This window comes from Nelumbo nucifera, chromosome 5 (genome assembly GCF_055504915.1).
Source record: "Nelumbo nucifera cultivar China Antique chromosome 5, China Antique-T2T, whole genome shotgun sequence".
NCBI lineage: Eukaryota > Viridiplantae > Streptophyta > Magnoliopsida > Proteales > Nelumbonaceae > Nelumbo > Nelumbo nucifera.
The window spans coordinates 84,474,696-84,497,569 of NC_142653.1; the positions used below are offsets into that span (position 1 = coordinate 84,474,696).

Consider the following 22,874-nt stretch of genomic DNA (forward strand, 5'->3'; position numbering starts at 1 on the left):
TCGGCACAGCCGTCGTAGGCGACGACAATCACCGGCGAAGGGCTCCCTCCCTCTCTTTCTTGTTACTGCTCGTCTCCTACAAATTCTTTCTCTCTGCCAAGACAAATACGACACCACCCCGCTGATGCCTCCAGCAACTCCCCTGCCCGCTCCACCGTCCACTATTTTCTCCCGTCTTCCAACATTTCCGCGCCCGTGTCTCCTACAACTCCCCTACCTGCTCCACCGTCCATTCTTCTCTCCCGTCTAAACCACTGAAGCTTCCAATTGTTCCTCCCTTTTTCTGTTGGGTTTGGGTTTACGAGTTCTGAGAGTCACCAAATGACGTTTCTTTCATTTGTTTCCTCTCTCTCTCTCTTATTCGGCTCCGACACAGAGTGAGATAGGGAAATGTGGGTTCTTAGATGTAGGAAGAAGGAAGTAGCTCAGAGAATGAAATTCTCGTTAATGGGGTTCGTGGGTGTTGGGTATTCAAGCTCGTTAATGGGGTTAGTAGGTTTTTAGCCATGTAATGGAATTTAGAATTAGACAGTTTTTTCAAGTTAGTTTATCTGATCGCCGTCGAGAAGACGATAAATAGAGATGATGGATGAAGAATAAGTAGAGGAAGAAGGAGAAAGAGAATAAGAAGAGGGGATGAAATTTGAGGAACAGTGGAGGATAAATTTGACATTTCGTTTCCTCAGTTAGCATTACCCTTAAAATAATAACCATCGCACGCATTCGCTGTTGACGCAACACCGTTAGTCGGCGCCTTCATTGTACAGGATCCAACAACTCCTTCATGGTCTAGAGAGGTCACTCATCGGTTTTTCGATCAATAGACAATTCAACTGTTTATAGGTGTTCGGCCTTCCTCTCTATAGTTATTGGAGACTTACAGGGCTTGCAGATCGTAAATGGTTGATAAAAAAAATTAGATAACATTTGAAGGGTATTTATGTCTTTTCCCAGAATACTTAACAGTTATTATAGGAAATTTTCCCTTTAAGAAATTTACCCTATTTTCAAAATAAAATAATGCAAAAGCTTAAAAGGAGGGTTATTTAGTTTTTGTTTCACTAAAAGGCTGATGTAAGATCTTTCATGGACATATAAAGAAAAGTTATTTCCGAACGAATATACAGACAGTTCCTAAAATGGAAGGCTCCAATATAACTTATTAATTTTATATAGTATTCACCTTCATTTGATCATCACTGAGGTAAGTCCAGTCTGGACTCCACTCAGCTTCCATGTAGGCGATGTCGTTGTGTTCTACTACTTAACGCAAATCGACACGTGGCATGACCTTACTGGACAAAACAAACTCACACGGATCCAACTATACCCAGCGGAGATTCCCTCGTCGTTAAACCCTAACGTCGTTAACCTTTTGCTTCATTTTCTAATGCCGCGCCGCGTCTGCATTTCTCCCATTTTTCGAACTTCCCTCCAAACTCCAAAGTCCGAACCAGGTAGGTATATGCCTTCGATTTGAGATTACAGTCTATGATTTCAGGGATTTATCATTTATGTAGCTCTTTCTAATTCACCTGATCTATACCGAATAAGCTTCCTCTTTTAGGTTTTCTATTTTTTCTTGTAACTTCTATCTATTTCTCCTACTTCTAATTTCTGATTAACGGCTATAATGTGAGAATTCCAGTTCGAGTTCAGTGATTTTAAGGGCTCTATCAGTTGTAATTTCTTATGTTCTGTGTTGGGTGTCTGTTGTGAGAGGTGTAGGAGGATTTCGCTTTTATGTGTTGTTCCTAGGGTTTCTTCTGGTTGTTCAAGATTTCGGTTTTATGTGTTGCTCCTAGGGTTCTCTTCTGGTTGTTCAAGATTTCGGTTTTATATGTTGCTCCTAGGGCTTCCTTTTGCTGTTCAAAATTTATTTATTTATTTTTTCTTGGTTCTTGGTCGGGCTTTGATGTCGCGATAAGTAAGCTAATCTGCGTTTTTGGGTTTTTCCTTTTTTTCAGTTTGAAATTTTATGACATATGGAGTCTGAAGCCAGTTTAGAGAAAACAAGAGTTGAGGGGGATTCACCAAAGGAAGCTCTGCAACAGAAGAAGGCCACTGTAGTAGAAAGTGAAGATGGTAAGCAATTGGAAGAGACCGAGTCAAGTGCCACTTTAGGACCTACGACACCTGTTCCGGACAGAGAGAATGGTGAAGTTGTATTGGACTTCAAGTCTCCATTGACATGGGTTTCATCACCTCCGGTAGCGGTTTGTGTTGATTCTGCCGCGATTGATGAGGTTTCGGGCTCCGATGTTAGCCCCAGGACGCCAAAGCGAGATGTATTTGATCCATTCGCTCCAGGACCAGATGAGTTGATGCTGGCTCCACGGGGTAACAAGTACTTGGAGGAGTCACGAAACAAAGTTGCAAGGCGTCTGAATTTTGTTTCTTCAGTTGAATCTATGGCATTCAGTGAAGAGGGTGATGATGGCGTGGAAGCTGAATTGCAGCAGGAGGCACTCTTGGAGTCGGTGTGCAAATTGTTCTGGGAAGTGATTGTTTCAAATCAGGTTGAGGAAGTTGTAGATGAAACGCTGCATTTGGAATCCAATCGTGATGGTTTGAAGACACCCACATTGTTGCCTCATTTAAATGGTGTCGCTGAAACCTGCCCTGGTGCCCCTGTGAAACCTACGAGAAAATTCAGGAACATTGATCCGGGGTTATGTAGAAAACTTGAATTTTGAAGAGGATTTGTTTGGGGTGATTCTGAGTATTTGGTACTGGAAGTTCTAACATCTTTTCTGTTTTGTGGGTAAGCCTATAATTCTTAGCTTTGACATCTATAAGTTTATATTTAACCTTTTGAGTTGTATAGTAGCCATCATCAGAGGATAGAAGAATATATCAATGGGCTAACGCTTTCTGACAAAGTATGTACTGCACTAGTATAATTGTATAGAGATTGTATCTCATTCGATCGGATCGGATTGGATGGATTTTAAGAATAGTGGACCAGTGTAGGTGTTTTCGTGTTACCATTGGAAAGTTTCATTTGTTCTGAATCTGATCATGTTGTGCTTTAGAACTGTATTTCTTTGAATACTTGCTGTTGTTTTTTTCTTGGATAATGGTTGCATTTGCATACAACTTCTTGTGGTTGTAGAATCTAGATAACAGTCTATGGCTGGACACATGGACGGACCATGACGTTTGGGATTCCAAAGCTACAACACTTGATTGATTGCCAAACCTGGATAATGTCGTACATACACATTTTATATCATTTGGGCCTAGAAATTTCAACCAATAAATTTCCTGTATATGCATTCCACATCAAATCAGGTTAGTCGAGGTTATTACGAATAACTGGCTGTCATGGAAACTTTACAAGATTTAGGGTCTGTTTGGTTCATATTTGGAATTGGAATTGAAATCCTCCAAAATTGGAATCTGAATGGTTTATTCTCATAATCTGTTTGGTTTAGACAGGAATGGGAATGGGGATTAAAATCAGCAGGATTGAGTTTTCATAAAAAAAGGGGCAGGGAATGGCCATTCTCTCATAGGGGAATGCTATTCTAGCTGGAATGAGAATGGGATTCCGATTCCACCCAACCAAACAGTTGGATTCTGATTCCGATTCTAAATCTCTTTTCCCGTGAATCAAACGGAGTCTTATTTATTTATTTGAAGGGGTGATGAGAAAGCAATTACCTACCTGTAAATGCTTACTTAATGCAAGAAATGGTATTAAATTTCTTCATGTCATTTCCAAAACTAACTCTTCGAATATTGAAAAGGCCCCATTAATTAAATTCATACCTAAATGAGAAAGCAATGCTCACAAATAGGTCTTTCTCTGGTTATATGACCTCAGGCTCAGGGAGATCTGACACAACCGAAAAACAAAAACATTCATTATCAGATCCAAACACTAACTAGCATGAAACTAGGGTTGCAAATGAACGGATCAAATCAGGCGTGCCTAGATCGAATTTGATTTGTTAATAAACAGATTTGAATCAAATCTTATCCATTCGATTTATTTTGGCATCGGATCGAACTTGGAGTTGGATTGCAATCAGAATATTATATATTAGGAATTAAAAATAACTTTGGAAAAGTACGGAGTACTGGCAAATTCGATACAGATTTCTGAATTCCACTGCAGATCTATAAACATTCAAAATGTTAAATGAGATTGGCTTCAATCAGTGCAAAGCCCATTTGAACATTGTTCGAACAGCCTACTCCCATTATATACATCAATGACCCCCTGTGAATTGGCATCAATTCCGAACCGACACTTACCCCAATTGTATTTTGGGCTTAAAATTCTGACCCTGGGCTGAACCCTCATTCTCCTTAATTACTTTGCTATTTCATATTATGAATGTTGAATTTAAAAAAAAAATGTACGACTCTTTAGTGAAAATACCACATTCAAACAAAGTTTGCTAATATGTAACATAAATTTTAAATAAATAAATATATATATATATATATATATATATATATATATATGATCATACATGTTTAAATTGAATTGGATTGGATGATATGAGATTAGACTGGGTGGATCAGTATTAAATCCAATTATAAGTGGATGATTGAACATGTCTCCATAGGTTGAAGATAGAGTGGTTCTAAAGTGAAACTGCACGCCAGCAAATGCAAGACTCGCCATTGAAAAGAGCATAAAACACTGGGCAGAAAATCACTTAAACGCTTTTTTATCAGAATTAATTAAGCAAATATCCAAATTTGTTACCAAATATCAAAAAACAGTTAAAGGGTTTTAATTTGTGCCTTCCCGTGGGGTATTAAAACAGTCTACCTGTGCAAACACCGCAGGAGTGGATTCCGTGAAAGCAGAGAGCACTGTGTGAAGAAAAAAAAATTATAGATACAAAATTCTGTTTTAGATAATATGTACAGTATTCACTAACAAATTCAAAATATATAAGCAAGGATCAAAATTTTGTCACGGCCCATATCGGTTGATACTTATTATATTGAAGCCTTTTCAATATGCCTCTGCAGGGGGTGTTTCGGGTCGATGAACAGTTCAGGGGAGATCAGCCTTAAACCGGCCCCTCTGAATCAGTTTAAAAAATAATAATAATAATAATAAAACATAAAAAACAGTACCGAGACCAATACTCCCTACCAATATGTTGAACCTTGTATACAATAACTCGCTAGTATTAAGTATTCACTAATATGCATGATACTTCATTTTTTTTTGAGGAATGGGATGAGTAATAAATAAACTTTTATTTGTAGGTTCATATATATATATATATATATTAAGAAATTTTCTCCTTTCTTTCAATTTTTTATTTTTTTATTCTATGTCATTTTTGAAACTACCAATGAGATGCACTTCCCAATAACCTAAATAATCTATTCTCCTAAAATTTCTCCTAAAGTACCTCCACCACTTTCTCTAGAATTATCTATAATTCCTATTTATCTTCTAAATTATCTCTAATTCCCATTTATCTCCAAAATTATCTCTAATTTAGTAGAGAGTTTATCTCCTAAATTATCTCTAATTCCTATTTATCATCTCCCCTACTTTTTATCTATATCTATCTAAAGAAACTTCAGATTAAAAAATTTAAGAATTGGTTAAATATTTTAACAAAATTAGATATAACTTTAAAATATTTATTAAAAATACAAAAAATAATTTTATGTTTTTACAAAATATATCACAAAATTATGTAATAGAAATTTAAATTATGTTTTTTTTGGATTATCAATTTAAATGCTTTTCAAATATTTAATAATATGTAATAGTTTTATATAAATAAAATTCAAATAACAAAAAATTTTAAAAATTTTATAGATTATTCAAATAGTTAAATAACTAAATATTCATCATAACTATATTTCATATAGTTGAAATAAAGAAATTATGTAATATATTTAAAAAACTTCTTCAAAGTATAAATTATGATTTTATGGATAATTAAATTCAATAAATACTTAATATTTTATATAAGTATTTAAATAACTAAATATTTTAAATAACAAACTTTTTAACATAACTAGATTTTAAATAGTTAAAATAAAGAAATATGTAATAAATTTAAAAAATACCAAAAAGTAGAAAAAATAATTGTAACATAATATTAAATTAATAATAATTTAATATTTTTACAGAATATTGTAAATAACTAATTTCACTTAAAGTAGTATTAGAGAAAATAACTTTCAAAAAAATAATATTTATTATTAATAATTTTAAACTCTTAATATGTATTTATTATATAATTATATATACTAAAATTAATATTTATTGTATTTCAGTAATTATTTATTATTTTTATGATAATTATATTGTTAATGATTTTGTATAAATTTATTTATTTATTGTTATTTAATAGAAAACTTTTAATAATTATTGGAGATTAAACCACTATTATTGAAATTTTTAAATTTAATTTATTGTACTCATTGTATTTTTGTTATAACTTATTGATTAGCATTTATTAGAGATTAAACTATTATTTGAGATTATACTATTTTTTTACTAAGTTAATATATTTTTAGTACTTATTGTATTTTTTCATTATCAATATATTTTCAATAATTTATTTTCACTATAGATTTTTAATAATTATTGGAGATTAAACTATTGTTATTTATCAGAGGTGAAACTATTAATTTAGTTGAAATTATGGGTGTTAATGAGTTGGTTCGATTTGGCCATAGACTATTTGGTCAACCAAATTGACCTGGTCAGGTTGGGGAGTTGGTTAGTTGAAATCGAATGACTTTTTGTGAAAACCGACCCACTCAAGTTGTATTGGTTTGGGTCGATTTTTTGGTTTGGTTAGTCGGTTTAAAAGATTTAAACATAAAAAATTAATTTAATTTTAAAAATTATAGTGCAATTATTAAAAATAAATTTAAAAATTAAATTTTTTATATAAAACATTTTAGACTAAGAAATATGAGAAATTTCCCATTTTTTCATATTAAAAATTATCTTTAAAATATAAAATATTATTATATATATCCATGGTTAGGTCATTTGATTTTTGTCGGTTTACAAATGGCCAAAGTGAAATTGATCCAACTTGATCCAATTAGAAAATTTTTAATCCAAAGCGGACCTAAAATACTAGAAAACTGATCAAATATAACCAATAGAGTGGTTGCCCATGTCTTATTAAGGGAAAAAAATGGTATTTTTGAATGAACATTAAGATCAACACTATCATTTTCCACTATGTCATCTGATAGAAGATTGATTAAATACATTACAAATTATAAATAGTGTTTTAGTAAATCTATGAAAATATAAGAAATATTTTAGTAAATAATCCTTTTTATTATTTAACTCTTAACTTAATAAATCCCGTACATCGCACCGATTTCCGCTAATTTCTAATATAAACCAATGCTTTGTAGACTTTGTAATGCGAACTTTGGCGCATTGTATTGAGAAAGCTCCGGATTGTCCTGCAGTTGGTCATAGTCCATCCCTCTAGTTTACCATCAAATAGTTTAATACAATCTAAACCATAAAGCCAAATCAGTCTCATTCTCATAAATTTGAGAAAAGAAAAAAAAATCCAGAAGTCTCTAATATGATCTTGGATCCAAAAGTCTCGATCCAACGGTTTTACTCTAAGGAGTACACCTATCAAGATTCCATCATCTGGGTTGGTCATAGTCCCCATTTAAATTTGAATTAATTTCCATAAAATTCTATATATCCGCAGTTGATTCCACGTGTGGGGTCAAGATGATTAACAACACCACCCAATACGTTACATCCTCCAACGACGGAATCATAATAACTGTTGAATCCTTTTTCTGCATGAGGTATATATATTTACGACCGTCGGGGTTTTATATTTCTTTTGCGCTCACTCTGTTTTCTGTTCCATTTTATTTTTTTGTAGGGGATACACGATAAGAAAAAAGAAAAAAGAAGAAGATAGAGAGAAAGCTTCAACGAGTTCTCTTGCATTTGCACACAGAGTACGACTTTTATTTATTTGTTTGTTCGCTTACTGTGCAGATGCCTTTCATGGGCTCCAATGATTATTTAATAGCCTTCGAAAGAGATGGTTTTTCTTGATTTCCTTTCTCTTACAATATAGTAAGGGCTGTGATAATAAATGAAAGTTATTGGAAATCATTTCTGAAAGTAGGTTTCTCTTATTATTAGATTTCTTGTAAATTTTCTTCATGAGATGGAATGGAAGATGATTTGCTTTGTGAGCTTGTTTGCATGTTTTATAGTGTACGATTTGAAGAACTAATGTCTGTTCGAAGGAAAGATTGAAACATTACAATTCTTTTCTGCGATGGATTTGTACAATTTGTTGTGAATCATGCGTTTTATTGAGATATATATATATATATATATTCTTATTGTATAGTGGGTTTGAACAATTTGGTGTTATTCATCAAAGAAGGATTTCCTATGGTTTCTCTTTGTTCCTCTCATGACGATGTTACTAATATACCAGAAAAACGAGAAAAACTCCATCTAAGACGCATTTATAATCTTCAATCTCTTGCGGGAAAGATTGGATCTTTTTTTAACAAAAAAAAACATTTTTAATAAGACTGAATATAATATGATTTTTTCCATGAACTTGTTGGCTTGTTTTCCAACACATTTCTTGAATAAATCATGTCTTTTACAGTAAATGATTTAAGCTTTTTTTTTATCTCTTTCCTTTTTCTGTGTGTGTGTGTGTCCGTGTTCTTTCAGGGGTTCGTATGATTTTCGGGAGATCTTTTTCCCATGGCATCCTATATAATTTTTTCCTTGAAATTCTCTGTATGATTCACGAAATTCTCTGATGTACATGTTTTCTTAATATTAATATACATTTCGAAGGAATGTTGTTGATGTTTGGTTTTTGATGCTTTGACATTCTGCTTTTAGTTTTAATATACAATTTTAAGTTTTACTCTTTAAACAGATCATGTCTATTTGAATAAAACAAAAGATGGAAGCTTTGATCTTGCTCTCTGATGAGTTTGAGTTATGTAATGTTGATCATGCGTTAATGTTCTGTATATTTTTTACAAGAGCCGCATGGTGAACATTATAGAAAATGTAAATGTTCTCAGCTTATTATGTTTGATTGTTTATGGCGGACTTTAGGGGATTTCAGTTTTTCAGACTTTGAATTCGACCATAACCAGATTATCATTGGATAATCTTTCTGTAATATAATCGCTTGTTTGTCCAGTACAGTAGAATGAATATACTTCTATCGACACCCATGAATGTTTTATACAGGCTGTTGGCTTTTTGTTTTTTGCATCAAAGGAAAAAAAATACTTCTTGTTGATGAAGAAAAATTGAAAATCATATATCAAAGAGAGAAGATTATTAATGAGCAGTGATGATAATTGTCATTCTTCACTTTGATTTTCAAACTCAATTGCTTAGTTGGGGTGTTCCAGATCCTTGGGGCAACATGTCGGATCCTGTTAGAGATTCCTTTTCTGAATCTTTGGTGGAGAAGATTGCTGATACGATTCACAAGCATGCTGACTCTTCATCGGACTCCGAGAGTGAAAAGTACTTGCCACCACGGAAAAAGCGTTTATTTGGCAGGAAAAGGCCTGTTCATGCTGTCTTTGGTGGTGGAAAATGTAAACCACCTATCTTCTTTATGGGCCATCTTGTTTTGGTTGTCCTTCTAATGCATTTCTTTTCTCTTGTTTAGTTTATTTTTTGTCATAAGATAGTTTGATAAATTCCTCTCATTGGTTAGTAATACAATGATTGAGATGATTAAAGTTATTTTGGATGGGAAAGAAATTAAAATTTTCCTTCAGCTATGACCTTGATTATGTCCTTTTACAGCTTTTGTGAAGTGATTTTAGTATCTACTTTTGTTCTGCTTGTTTGATTGTTTAATAGTTATTTTGGTGTAAATTCTTTTTCAGGTTTAAGTTATGTTGACCTACTAATTGATTGTCTGCTCTGTCTTCAGACGCTGATATCATACTGTGGAGAAACAAGCAGGTTTCAGGCTGCATAGTTGCTGGGGTGACTGTCATATGGCTTCTGTTCGAATGGCTAGACTACCACTTTCTTACTTTTGTTTGCCATTCTCTTATTCTTTCATTGGCCATTTTGTTCGTCTGGTCCAATTTTGCTTGCCTTGTGAATAAGTAAGTTTGTTCCCTCCTGTTCTTTTTCATTGAACTGCTGATCAATTCTATCTTGGCCATACCATTTCATTCATCACGAGGGAAGAGATTGTTTAATGTTGTTTCAAAGTCAAATGTAAATCTCTTTACAGTCGATGCAAACAAGTAGATAACAAAAAAGCACTTCCTACTCACAACAACGGCTTCCTCTTGTTCTATTAAGGGGTGATTTTAATGGTCTACTTTTGTTTATCCATTTATAATTGGGTTGAATGTGGATATACCCTGTCCAATGCAATTCAAATTAAACATATATGCCTAAAATTTATACTGTATCTATTAGTAAAATTTCTACTAATGTGGTATTTTCACTAAAGAGTCATCCATTCAAGTTTCATATGAATTATTTCAGTTTATTTTGTTCATAATATGCAATAGTAAAGTACTTTTTACTTCATTTTGTTAATAATAATATATACTATTTTTAATCCTCTTTAGTTTAATTTATAAATCCTATTCAACATCTGATTGCAATCCAAATTCAATGCAAGCCAATATGAATCCAATGGATAAGATTTGATTCGAATCTGAATACTAACAAATCAAATTTGATCTAGGTTTATATGATTTGATCCATTCATTTGCAGCCCTAGTTTCATGCTAGTCAATGATTTGGATCTGATATGAATGTTTTTGTTTTTTGGTGGTGTCAGGTCCCCGCCAAATTTCCCTGAGGTAATATTACCAGAAGACATATTTGTGAGCATTGCTCTCACCTTAAGGTATGAATTTAATCGGGCCTTTTCAGCCTTCAGGGAGGTAGCTTCTGGGAATGACATGAAGAAATTTCTCATGGTACCATTTCTTGTATTAAGTAAATATTTTACTAAAAGTTTTTCTTTTCTTCAGATTCTCCTTCTGACTGTTAAAACAAAACCCATTTACAGGTAGTTGCAGTGTTATGGATCATCTCTGTTGTTGGCAATTGGTTCAGTTTCTTGACACTCTTCTACATAGGTCAGTTTCCTTTGTTTTTATATTTTCATAACATTTAGGCCCTGTTTGATTCGCAGGAATAGGGGTCTGGAATCAGAATTGGAATGAGCTATTCCGGTTCTAACTGTTTGGCTGGGCGGAATTGGAATCCCATTCCCATTCCTGCTGGAATGGCATTCCCCCATTTGAGGGAATGACCATTCCCTGCCCCTCCCTTGGGAGTGAAATCTCATTCCTGCTGATCCCAACTCCCATTCCCATTCCTGTCTGAACCAAACATACTATGGGAATAGATCATCCCCCCCCCAAAAAAAATAATAATAATAAAATAAAATAAAAATAAAAAATAAAAGCTCCTAATTTTCCATGACAACCAAGTACTCATGGTAACCTTGACTAAACTGATTTGAAGTTTTTTTTCCCTTTCTGCTGAGATCTTTTATGTCAAAGCTGAGAAGTTAGAAAATATCTTTTTGTACCACATAACCTGGAAAAGAATTAAATTTAAAATAATATGTTAATATAATCCAGATGTGGGTGATATCATTCTGTGTTTTCATATGGTCATTATGGTTGATACATGCATGGGCAGTTGAGAATTAATCAGTCGATGTATGGTTGAATATAGATGGGCCATCTACTCTTTGTATTGGTAGAAGGATAGCAACAATACTTTCTGAATGTATTCCTTCATTCTGGTGGCAGTGTTTGTGATTGTATATACAGTACCAGCATTGTATGAGAAGCATGAGGATGAGGTGGACAGTTTTGCTGAGAAAGCAATGGTTGAAGTGAACAAGCACTATGCAGTGCTGGATGAAAAGGTACTTAAAAAACTTCCCAAAGGCGCTTTAAACATGGACAAGAAACATCGCTGATGAGAAATCAAGAAAAGGCAGCAAATGCCAAGGAGATGACACAATATTGAGTAATTTTCTGCCGTCAATGCTTTGGTTCCTTTGTCTTGTGCTGCTGTCTTTGCTCTTCTTCATTTTGTGGGGCAATTAGGAGATACTATAATTTTCCCTTTCTGTTGTCCATAGTCTTTACCTCAATTTGGAAACAATTGTTTTTCGTTTTTTTTTTTTGTTTTTACCCCAACCTGCTTTAAAAATTCAGAATGGGGAAAGGGTCATTGGAATGTGCTAGGGAGTTCAAGGGTCATTCTCTATTTCATATACTAAAATTACAGGTGATCTGTAAGTCCTTCTCTGACACCAAATCTAAGAAAACCATACTGGTTGAAGAATCATGATATTTGTTATTGATATGAAATGAGTACTAGTTGGTATTAACAGAAAGTCATCCATACCATACCCCGTGCCATTAACCTTAAAATGTATACGTTTGTGTTTGGTTCCGTTTATGTTTATTGAATAAATGTTTGTACTTTATTTGCTAGTAAAACCGGGAAATGTAATAATTGCAATCGTTTATGACAACTAGACACCACTTCAGCATAACAGAGAATAAACACCTGGCCGTTTGTGGAAGCTTCAAAAAATAAATTTTAAAAACGGCTAGCATGCACATAAACCAAAGTTCACTTTTTACATTTTCAATGCATGCAGAAGAGCAAGAGAGAGAAAATGCTGATATGGCGCCTATGTGACACTGCCAATAAACATTTACTGAATAAGCGTAAACGGAACCAAACATCCACTACATATCTCAGTTTCTTTTTTTAGGTACAATTTGTATGTATTTGCACTGTACATATTTGTATTTATACTCCTTCCAAACTGAGACTAAATTTCTTGATTGTCATACAATAAGAATCATCTACTCCATTCACACTACACTACTCCCAAATGAAAGAAGTGCTAATTCTACAAGGTAAAACATCTTATAGCGGGGGTATAAATGAAGGGGTTTCAAATGCACAGACCCTTGCAGATTTGCAAAATATGAAAGATTATATTATTTGATTTGAAATGCAAAGCCAGCCTAATCTTGAGAAAAAAACATAAAAAGAAAAGTATGGAAAGATCTCAAGGACGATTCCTCCTTCCCATTGAATCAATGGAAAATAAATGATTAACCCTAATCCAAACACAGCCTAAGTTCAAAATTGAAATCTGGGAACTTGGTGGAAATTCGGAATCCATGATGCTGCCTTTCCCTTAGTAAATGAATGAATGGTAACTAGCAAGTTGTGGAATTCCAAAGATTTCTGCGTGAGATGGTGAAGGGTATCATGTTTTTTCTCTTCTTGATCATGTAGTTCAGATTAAGTAATCATCATTTCAACCAAATAATAAAGGAAGGCTGGCTTACAATCAACTGAATATAGCCTTAATGTCAAATACATAAATGGTTTTCCTTGATGGTTACAGCAATCTCTCTCTCTCTCTGAAAGCCAGGAAGGATCAAACTCGTGAACGTTAAAGTTTGCTCTGCATAAGAATAATAAAGACGTCTCCATTATCTGTATCCCCGCTTACAGTATTTTGTATTTGTGCCCTCTAACCTCTCTGGAATGAAAAACACTAGATCTATAGTATCTTCTCCAGCTAAATAAACAAAGCTGTATTTGAGGATTTGTAATTCCTAAATACACACCAAGAACTCAATGCTATTACATTGGGGAAAAAAGAAAGAAAGGGAAAAAAAAATTGTCATATCTCATGCTTTGGGCTTGCCAGATCCGGGTGCCAAAAATGGCTCCCACCATCCAAACTCGTACTTCGGGTAGGGTGCCGTCCATTTTTGGGGCTTCTCAAACTCCAACTTAACAGGGGTCGAGTTCAATGCTTCTTCTAGGCTGTTAGCTTCATAGCTTTCCGACAAAACTCGATCCAGTCTAAGCTTCATGAACCTGCAAAAACCCCCCACAGTAAAATAAAATGTTTTAACACATGATTCTCTGATAAGCAAATGAAACAACTTTCTTCAATGACAAAAAGAATAAACTCATTCATTCTTCGTCAGCTATTCCAATTATCAGTCTGGGAAAAACAGTACCGCTTACACACAGGATTGTCTTCGGTTCCTGTACTTGAAATATTGGTAATCATAGATGAGTAACCATTCTCCACACTAACTTTCCCTCTCATTTCTATTGCAAGCTGCAGTTTCTTTGCTTGCAAGAAGGAATCCTTACGATTTCTGTAGAACTATACTGGGATTTCTACCAACAAAAATGATTTAAGCAAGATAACCATTTACCTTCTTTCACTTCGAAGAAGACAAGGGGGATAGTGGATCGTGCCATAGATTGAAAGGCTGACCGTTTTGTGGAAACTGGAAAGGGGAAACTAACTTTTCATTCCCTTGTCAACTGCTAACTCCAAGTCTCCAACTCATAATTCTTAAAACCAAATGTAAACCAGTGGGTGTCTTGTGATGTCAGTCTAAAGATTTATACTTTATCAAAAAAAAAGTCTCAACATTACAATATATGATATGAAAGAAGGATCATGGACGACCCATTAAAAAGTAAATAGTAAGAAGTGAGTCAAAAAAAAATTCCATATTTAATTGTTCTCTTAAATGAAAAGGTAAAAGAAGAGGTTAAGTTAGTTACCTGATCCATGGACCATCAGTTGAAACCAGAGCAACAGCGGGTCTCTTTAATCTCTTGGTGATATTGGGGAACTTGTCCAAGAATTTGGGTTCGATAACAAGCCAGAAATCCTGCTCTCTATTACGCTCTCCAAAGTTGCGAAGCCGCTCATACAATTGCTCCTTAAAATGTTCCTCTTCATCAAGCATGAATTTTGCATTCGCTACCAGAAAATAATATGTCTTTGCTTGTTCCTGGAAATTGGTTCAGGAAAGGAAATGGATTTAAGTCTTTGAGAAGGAAATGGCATTTTGAAAATTAACCAAACCATATAAATCATGATTTATAAGGCACAAATAAATAGGTTAAAGGCATGGCTTAGTGTTTTACCACAGAGAGAGAGAGAGAGAGAGAGAGAGAGAGAGAACTGGGGGTTTTACCTTGGAAGAGGGATCGTCGGAGAGCTGATTGGGTTCAACGGCGACGGCAGTCCTAACGGAGTGACGGGGGCTCATGCCCATACCGACAGCCAACGGTTTACATATGACGTTACCATTAGTAGCAACAGTAGACGGCAGAAGCAATGATGAAGAAGGGCATCTGGTTGGGGGAAACAGGGGAAATTTGTCGGGTAGATGGCTCGGCGGGGCAGCCAAGCGGGCAGTGCGTCCGAGTGATAGAGTTGCAGCAGCAGGACCTAGCATAATCGCCCAACCACAACAAGATCTAACTGGTTTTCGTAGTTGCTCTGTTTGCTCACCTCAGTAGTGCAGTGGGTCTTACTAATACTATCTTTATCTTGGAAGGAGTTGTTTCTTCTTTTCAGATCAGCAGATGTACAAAAAATGGGATTTTAGATAAAATGAGAGGAATCCAAACCTTATCTTGAATACTCCAATAGACCCTCTCTCTCTCTCATCTATCTCTGATCGTACGTACTAACATTCTGGAAATACATGTGCACCATGGATTCGCCCACGGAATCTTTGCGTCTATGAACCCAGATGATCAATTGGTGTGCTGGTAAAATGTGGGGTCCTAAAATTTGAACGGTTTAGATTGCTTCTTTGGTTGTCTACTGGCCTTTTAAACCATGCGCCATCCACCGGATACATATGAATGATCATGGGCTGGGTTCTTAATGGGTATCACCGGTATTAAGGTATATCTCGGATGTAGTATGGAGATTGCCTTGGCGGACATAGGGTGGGGGTGGAATTAATAGAAATACCTGATTGGGGACACCAGACAAAGAATGAAGTCCATATTTGGCCTCAACCCTGATTATATATATTAAATATATGTAAATATATATATGATGTAGTGTGATCCGGTCACTCTTAGCTGGCACTCGCGTGGCCCCTGAGAGGTACCTGAAACGAGGAGGAAGAAGAAGAATTCCTGGGAGGTTTGCCCAGCGGGAACGCTCCGACGATCAAATCAGTATTCTGTGTGTGAAACGAAGGGAAGACGAAGGCTAAGAGTGCAGATTGCGCAAGTGGTTCAAAAGATACATTGTTCCTTGAGAATAAGCCCCTTATAACAGAAATCCGTTGTATCAGGCTTTTGACAGGGCGGGTATAACCGCCACTGTCAGCCTGCCGCAGCCGTTACTAACAGGGCTGAGGTGGCACGCGAGGGGCCGTCATCGTAGTGTACGTGCTTGTCAGGTGTAAGGCACCCTCTGATGGTGGCAGACACGACGTTGTCTGACGGGGGATATGGCCGCTGTTCCCAGATTTGTCGGGTACGGTGGTCGGCAAAAGGTCTTCCTGCGATGTGACGGACTACCCTTCCCCGAGCTACCCTGTGCCGGGTTATCCCGTAGGCGGCATGCTGCCTGTGGCAAGCTATGCCGAGCTGACTGACCTGAGGTGTCTATACCTCGGGGTGTCCGGAGATGGATCGGTGTGTTCCTGTCTGGGAGTGGCCCAAGGTCCATTGGGAGGAGCTCGGGCCTCAAGAGAGGTCAAGGTACCCCGAACTCGAGATGCCCCGAAGTGCCATAACCCCGGGGAGGAGGTGCAGGCAAGGCGGCTCCCGGCGAGTAGTTTATCCACCCAGTTGCCGAGTTGAACTTGGAGGGACCTTCCCCCCGAGTTGTGGTTGCATCCGTTGCGTTGTCATGCCGAGTCACTGTTTGAGCAGGGTCACGCCCACGTGTACCCGTGCTGCGAGGTCATGCCAAATCACCCTCCATCAATATATATATATATATATATATATATATACATATATATATATAATATTATTTAAATTATATATTTCGAAATATATTTAAAATATTATTTACATTTTAATTTATCTTTTATTTTAAATAAATACCTTTTTAAAAACAAACTTTTAATTAAAAAATTTAGAGATTTAGGTCCTTGATGGGAAAGCCCTCTCTGTCAAGGACCACAAACGCAGGCTAAAATTTTTGACGAGGATTAATTTAAAATCAAGGTCGAGATGGGGAGTATGATCCCTGCACCAAACCCACGCATTGCTATTCCTACCCTAGGGGTCATCCCCTAAACATATAACACCCCATAAACTCATAAATATAGTTCCATTAATTATGGTAATTATAAATGTAGTATCCAATACTTATCGAAATTATTAAAACTTTCCAATTATTTATTTGAAAAATTTGAAGTTTTATAATTTAAGTTTCACTAATTTAACAAAATCACTAATTATTGCTCAAAAATAATAGTAAATATCAAAATTACTGAAAATATAAAAATTAAATTTATATTTATTAAAATCAATTTTCCACTAAAAAATTACTGAAATTTTTTATTATTGTTTGATAATATCATTAAATATTAATAAATTGACCAAAATCACTAAAAATATCAATAACTACTTATTGCTAAAAATTACTGATATTTTTAATTATTAAATTTGTATTTATTAATATTTTAATTAATTATTAAATTTTAGTAATGATTGATTTCAATAATTCATTTTCAAAAATTCTGAAATTAAATTACCAAAATCAGTAATTTTCAGCAAGTAATTCTTAGTAATTAAAATTTTCAATTTACCAAAATTATGAAAAATTATTGTTTAGGTGTTGATATTTACTTAATAATATTCAATAATATCAGTAATTATTGAAAATATAAAAAATATTTCACAAATTAATTTAATTAATTAATTTACCCACGCTTTTGGTTTTTAGATGGTTTATAATATAGATTAAGAGGTCTGTTAGGAGGAATTTTAGGAGAGGGTTGAGCCGATTGGTAACATGTGTGTGTGTGTGTGTGAGAGAGAGAGAGAGAGAGAGAGAGAGAGAATTGGAGTGGAACTCTAGTGAAGAAGAGAGGGCTGCCACGTGGCAATATAGATTAAGAGGTGTTTTAAGAAGAATTTTAGGTGAGAGAGATAGTTTAGGAAAAACTTTAGGAGGGGATTGGCTAAGTGATTGAGAACATGAGAGAGAGATTTGGAGTGGCACTCTAGTGTAGAAGAGAGGGCTGCCATGTTGGTACATGGAAGGGTTAGAAAGGGATAAGGGAGAAAGGAGAGTGGTTTAAGGAGAAAAGAGAAAAGGGGGAATGGGAGAAGGAGAGAGCTGTTGACGTGGGACCTAATTGCTTTATAATATAGTATATATACTAGCAGAGGGCCCGTGCTAAGCATGGGTGAGAAAATTTTCAATTGTTGAATTAATAAGACATGTATTGTTGTAAAAGGATGTAAGAAAATATCCAATGTTATAAATGTGTAAATCATATACTTGTTATAGTTATTATCAATGTTTCCATCTAACTGAGCTATGTCCAATATAATTAACTTGTAAGAGGTGTAATGGCAATAAGAACCATAAAAAGAAATCGAAGAAATAATTGTTGGGTTGGTCCATTCAACAAATATATTAAACATTGAACATCATCAAAAAATATATATATATATTAAATACTGCTAAAACATGTTGTCATAATTCCACTAAAGTTTGTCTCTCTTAGGGCTGTTCATAAGAAGGCCCAACCCGACCAAACCGACCAACCCGTACCGACATGTTTTCATCTGCATCGGTCGATTTCGGGTTGTACAAATTCATAAACCGATGGTTCGGGTCGGTTTCGGTTTTCACACACCGAATCAACTTAATTCCTACTTAACTAAAAACTGAAATATCTGAAAATATATATTCCAATATCTATATCTAAAAAATATATATTATGAAAAATGTCAGATATATATTTCCAGAAAATATATATTCCAATATATTTGTATGTATATTTTTGTTTATATATATATATATATATATATATATATATATATATATATATTTCTAAAATACATATTTCAGTTTTATATATATTTCCAGAAAACTAGGTGGCCATGGGGGGCATGGATGAACTTAGAGCCAAAACCGATCCAAACTGATCCAACCTGACTCAAACCGACTAGGTCGATTTTGCTTAACACTGGGTCGGTTTCGGTTTCTATCTCAGATAACCCGACCAGGTCGGGTCGGTTGGAAAAAGCTCAGTAAACCGACCTAACCCAACCCGTAAACAGCCCTAATCTCTCTTACATGTGTTTGTTTACTTGAAATTCTTAGTAGGCCCTAGCAAAATAACCTCTTCAATCCGCCATAAACATAATAGAACTATGATAGATTGATAGTTGACATGAGCAAACTTTAAAAGCCTTGCCTTGATTGATAAAGCCTTCATAAAGCCTAATCCTTGAGAACTTTTGGTCAAGTGTCATCAACACACAATCCGCCTGCCCAAACCACAATAGAACCTCGCCAAGAGTTATAGCGTAAGGGAGGGACTGCAAATGGTGTCTTTTTGTCCAAATTTGGTTTCAACCCAACTAACACAACTAATTTTCTGTCTGGCCAACTCTAAGTTGAAAATGTTGGTAAATGACCAACAGCTCTAAAAGTACTTTTATTCATTTCTATCAAAGTTATGAGCAAAACAATTAAGCCCAAACAGGCCTTGTATAAATGGATAATAAAGAACCATTTTGTAGACTCTCTGACAATAATCTCTCAACATGGTAATTTACAACTCATTGTTTTTATTCCATCCAAGAACAGTCATTTATGAGCAACGACAGAGTACCAAAAAAAAAAAAATACATATGTTTTGTTCCATTAAACCGTAAGAATTAACCAAAACAATTTGATAAGGCAATGCATTACTTGCTTAAGAGAATAATTTCACTTTGAATTAATTACAATGATGCACATAATTAATGAAATAATTTGATACCGTTGATACTGCATGTTCAAAAGGTAAAATAGTAGGAAATATAAAATAAATAATAAATTAGATAATATTTGTGATTGCTAGAAAAAATAGGATAATACTTGGAAAAACTATCTCCTTCCCCATGTATGGATCCAAATGCAAAAGCATGCTACCAGAATTCGGATTAGCATGAAATTTCATCATTGGTTCTACAGCCCTTTAAATAGTTAAAGCGTTCAGCTAAACCTTACTCAGTCATCGCGTTCAGTTAATCCAAAAAAAATAATAAAAACTTAATTTGAGCTCTCTGAATTTATCCCAAAATATATCGTAGTTGACTGTGTAGAATCCACCTAAAAAAGCCAAAGACTATGCGCTACAAGTACAATCCTCCAAATGAGCACAAGTAAACAACGATGAGCTAAGCTTGATATTGATTGTTGAATTCATTCAATTAATGACCTCTCAATGCTTAATCCTTTTGGAAGTCTCATCTCAGGATAATCCACCTCAGAAATCTGAATTGCAGCCCCCTCCTAATAGTACCTCCCATTATTCAGTCCATCCCTAGAAATCTTAGCTCTACCCTAAGGGTGGACTGAACTTTAAAAAAACGCAAATACCCTTCGAGTGTCATCTAATTATCTTTATCAACTATGTAAACATTGACCAAAAAAATTAATAGCCCCAAATCCTTGCTTCTTCTATTCAAGAAAGTTGGGGTCACCAGAATATCTACTTAAACGTAACCCCAATTTTCTTGAATGGAAGAAGTAAGGATTTGTGACTTTTAATTTTTTGTCAATATTTAGATGGTTCATGGAGAATTTTAAATGACACTCGAAGGGCATTTGTGTCCTTTTCAAATGTCACTTAACAACAAGTTAACTGATGGTTAATGGTAGGTACTGAATTATCGTATTTTAAAGTTTTGGGACCAAAATGACACTATACACAAAGTATAGGATACCGATAGGGAATTTTCCTTGAAAACATTAACAGGGCAAAAAGTATGAATGCAATAAATTTAAAATTTAGTATATAGAAAATGGATTTTTACCAATTTCCACATATTCAATTAATTTCAGGTCCAGGTCTATAATCACTTCCATCATACCTATTGGACCTAGTGTTGAGTATTTGATTTTTTTTCACCTTAATTATATTTATTGAGTGTTTGATTGATTGGTTGATTATATAATTGTGTATATGCACTTTTTGACATGAAAAATTGCTTTCCAAACATTTACTTTTTTTATCAAAACTTTATCTTATATTTTATTTTTGTACCTTATCTCAGATTGGAAAATTACAAGATTATTCTTAGTCTAAGAACCATGGAGTGGGTAGTATAGAAACACCATACCATGTAAAATGAATTCAAATCCAATTACAAATATTGCTTATCACAAATTTGCTTAGGGACATGATGGGGCACCATGGGAGTAGGCCTGTCAATGATACCCAAAAATCTGAAGTTTGATCCAATTATCTTAGATTCAGATGGTGTAATTTATGTAATCAGATCGGGTTTGGATGTTATAATCTACATCCAATTAATAATTAGATCGCGTTCAGATTTGACCCCATGCATCCAATCTGATTATACTATAATATTTATTAATCTTAATATATAAAATTTATATAATTATATTTAAAATTATAAAAATATATTCTATATGAATTTATATACAATAAATTTAGTATATTATATTTATATACTTTATTCTATGTTAAAGTTGAAAAATAAATAAATTTTAATTTTTCTAGTATTTTAAAAAATTTAAAATGAAGTTGGATTAAATCCAAATCCGATCTAAGTCCATTAGAATTCGAATTCAAATCCAAGTCTTTAAACCCGATTAGATTCAGATGTAAATTCTCAATTATTGGATCAGATGCAACAAAATCTGCATCCAATCCAAGTACAACCCTACATGGGAAAACTGAACCATGACCATTGATCCCAACAATTATAACTTGGTGTGATCAACAAACACCATTTAAATGTTATTAATCATTAATTGTTAATTTTTCATGCTGACTCTCTATAATCTGTAAAAAGGGTTATAAGTCATTTTTGCATAATTCACATACACAAATTTTATTATTTCTCTCAATAGAATCTATTGTCTTATAGAAGGTTTTTTATTTTGAAGATTGTTCAATTTTGTTAGTTGTAGTTTTTTAGAAAATGTGTTAGTAATCTGGTAATAAGAAAACTAGAGTTGTTGTAGCGATGAAAAACATAGGGGATTGAGCGACCTCCTTCGAACGTGATTTGTTTACCCTTTCGAGATGAGTAAGAGATAGAGTGGTAGTGTGACGGTGGTGTTGTGGTGATTTAAACATTCAAATAATAAGGCTGTATTTGGTTGCAAAGCAAATAAATTTGTATTGATGCAAAATTATAGCAGTGCAAATGATTCGAGTGTAAATTTTGACTTAATTTTGTTTCAAATTATAGCTTATTTTGTTTGATTGCAGTACAAATGAAATAAATTAAGACACGAAGCAGAATAAAATAAAATCTAAAACAAAATTGAACAAGAATTTGCATTTTTTATATTTGCACTCCTATACATTTGTACTAATGCAAATAAATTTGCACTGCAACCAAACACAGCCTAAGAGATTTGTGAGAGATGGGATGATTCGGACCTTCACACCCTTGAGATCTGTGAGAAGAGAGAAAAAGAGAGAGAATAAACCCAAACCCTAAATGTGCAATGACCTATGGATAATCCCATCCTAACCTTTTTAATTTTCCCCCTAAACCTAATGCGTCATTTGACCCATATTAATCCACCACTCAGGGGTGGCAGAGGGGAGCCATGCCCCTATATCTTGAAAATCTTCACAGTCCCTATTTATAATATTTGAGGTTTTTACCGTCTAGAAATTTTAGTTCCACCGTATAGGTGGAATGAATGTTGACCATACTAATAAATAAGAGAGGGCTGTAATTTCTGATTTTTTACGGGGGAGTGCAGTGTACTTATCTCTTGATATTTCACTTATACTTTAACCGCTGAGACTTATTGACTTCTGACCCTCTAATTTATATTCAT

General features: G+C 34.4%; 3 protein-coding genes across 6 annotated transcripts; 2 read left to right on the forward strand and 1 right to left on the reverse strand.

Moving 5' to 3' along the window:
• The first annotated feature begins 973 nt into the window (after nt 1–973).
• LOC104612954 (unknown protein 1) lies at nt 974–3,014 on the forward strand. 3 transcript variants are annotated; one of them, XM_010280623.2, is made up of 2 exons: nt 974–1,461; nt 1,968–3,014. In XM_010280623.2, the coding sequence occupies exon 2, from the start codon at nt 1,986–1,988 to the stop codon at nt 2,694–2,696; it is 711 nt and encodes a 236-aa protein (XP_010278925.1). In that variant the 5' UTR covers nt 974–1,461; nt 1,968–1,985; the 3' UTR covers nt 2,697–3,014. The 3 variants fall into 3 exon arrangements, with proteins under 3 accessions (XP_010278925.1, XP_010278924.1, XP_088743457.1); XM_010280622.2 differs by having other exon boundaries at nt 979–1,457; XM_088887331.1 differs by having other exon boundaries at nt 1,457–1,567.
• Nucleotides 3,015–7,795: 4,781 nt separating this feature from the next.
• On the forward strand, nt 7,796–12,340 carry LOC104612953 (reticulon-like protein B5). Its single transcript, XM_010280620.3, has 6 exons — nt 7,796–7,953; nt 9,400–9,591; nt 9,936–10,116; nt 10,809–10,950; nt 11,043–11,112; nt 11,797–12,340. Exons 2-6 carry the CDS (start codon nt 9,414–9,416, stop codon nt 11,967–11,969), a joined length of 744 nt encoding a protein of 247 aa, XP_010278922.1. The 5' UTR covers nt 7,796–7,953; nt 9,400–9,413; the 3' UTR covers nt 11,970–12,340.
• Nucleotides 12,341–13,364: 1,024 nt separating this feature from the next.
• On the reverse strand, nt 13,365–15,455 carry EMB3143 (YCF54). 2 transcript variants are annotated; one of them, XM_010280618.3, is made up of 4 exons: nt 15,037–15,434; nt 14,618–14,850; nt 14,260–14,334; nt 13,365–13,909 (listed from the first exon to the last, which is right to left on the reverse strand). In XM_010280618.3, exons 1-4 carry the CDS (start codon nt 15,298–15,300, stop codon nt 13,717–13,719), a joined length of 765 nt encoding a protein of 254 aa, XP_010278920.1. In that variant the 5' UTR covers nt 15,301–15,434; the 3' UTR covers nt 13,365–13,716. The 2 variants fall into 2 exon arrangements, with proteins under 2 accessions (XP_010278920.1, XP_010278921.1); XM_010280619.3 differs by lacking the exon at nt 14,260–14,334 and having other exon boundaries at nt 15,037–15,455.
• Nucleotides 15,456–22,874: the final 7,419 nt, after the last annotated feature.

Coding starts and splice junctions, on each gene's coding strand:
- LOC104612954 (XM_010280623.2), top strand. CDS start 1,986: ATGGAGTCTGAAGCCAGTTTAGAGAAAACAAGAGTTGAGGGGGATTCA.
- LOC104612953 (XM_010280620.3), top strand. CDS start 9,414: ATGTCGGATCCTGTTAGAGATTCCTTTTCTGAATCTTTGGTGGAGAAG. Junction 9,592..9,935: donor TGTCTTTGGTGGTGGAAAAT/GTAAACCACCTA, acceptor CTCTGTCTTCAG/ACGCTGATATCATACTGTGG. Junction 10,117..10,808: donor TTTGCTTGCCTTGTGAATAA/GTAAGTTTGTTC, acceptor TGGTGGTGTCAG/GTCCCCGCCAAATTTCCCTG.
- EMB3143 (XM_010280618.3), bottom strand. CDS start 15,300: ATGCTAGGTCCTGCTGCTGCAACTCTATCACTCGGACGCACTGCCCGC. Junction 14,335..14,617: donor ACTGATGGTCCATGGATCAG/GTAACTAACTTA, acceptor TCCCCTTTCCAG/TTTCCACAAAACGGTCAGCC. Junction 13,910..14,259: donor CTTCTTCGAAGTGAAAGAAG/GTAAATGGTTAT, acceptor GGGTTTTTGCAG/GTTCATGAAGCTTAGACTGG.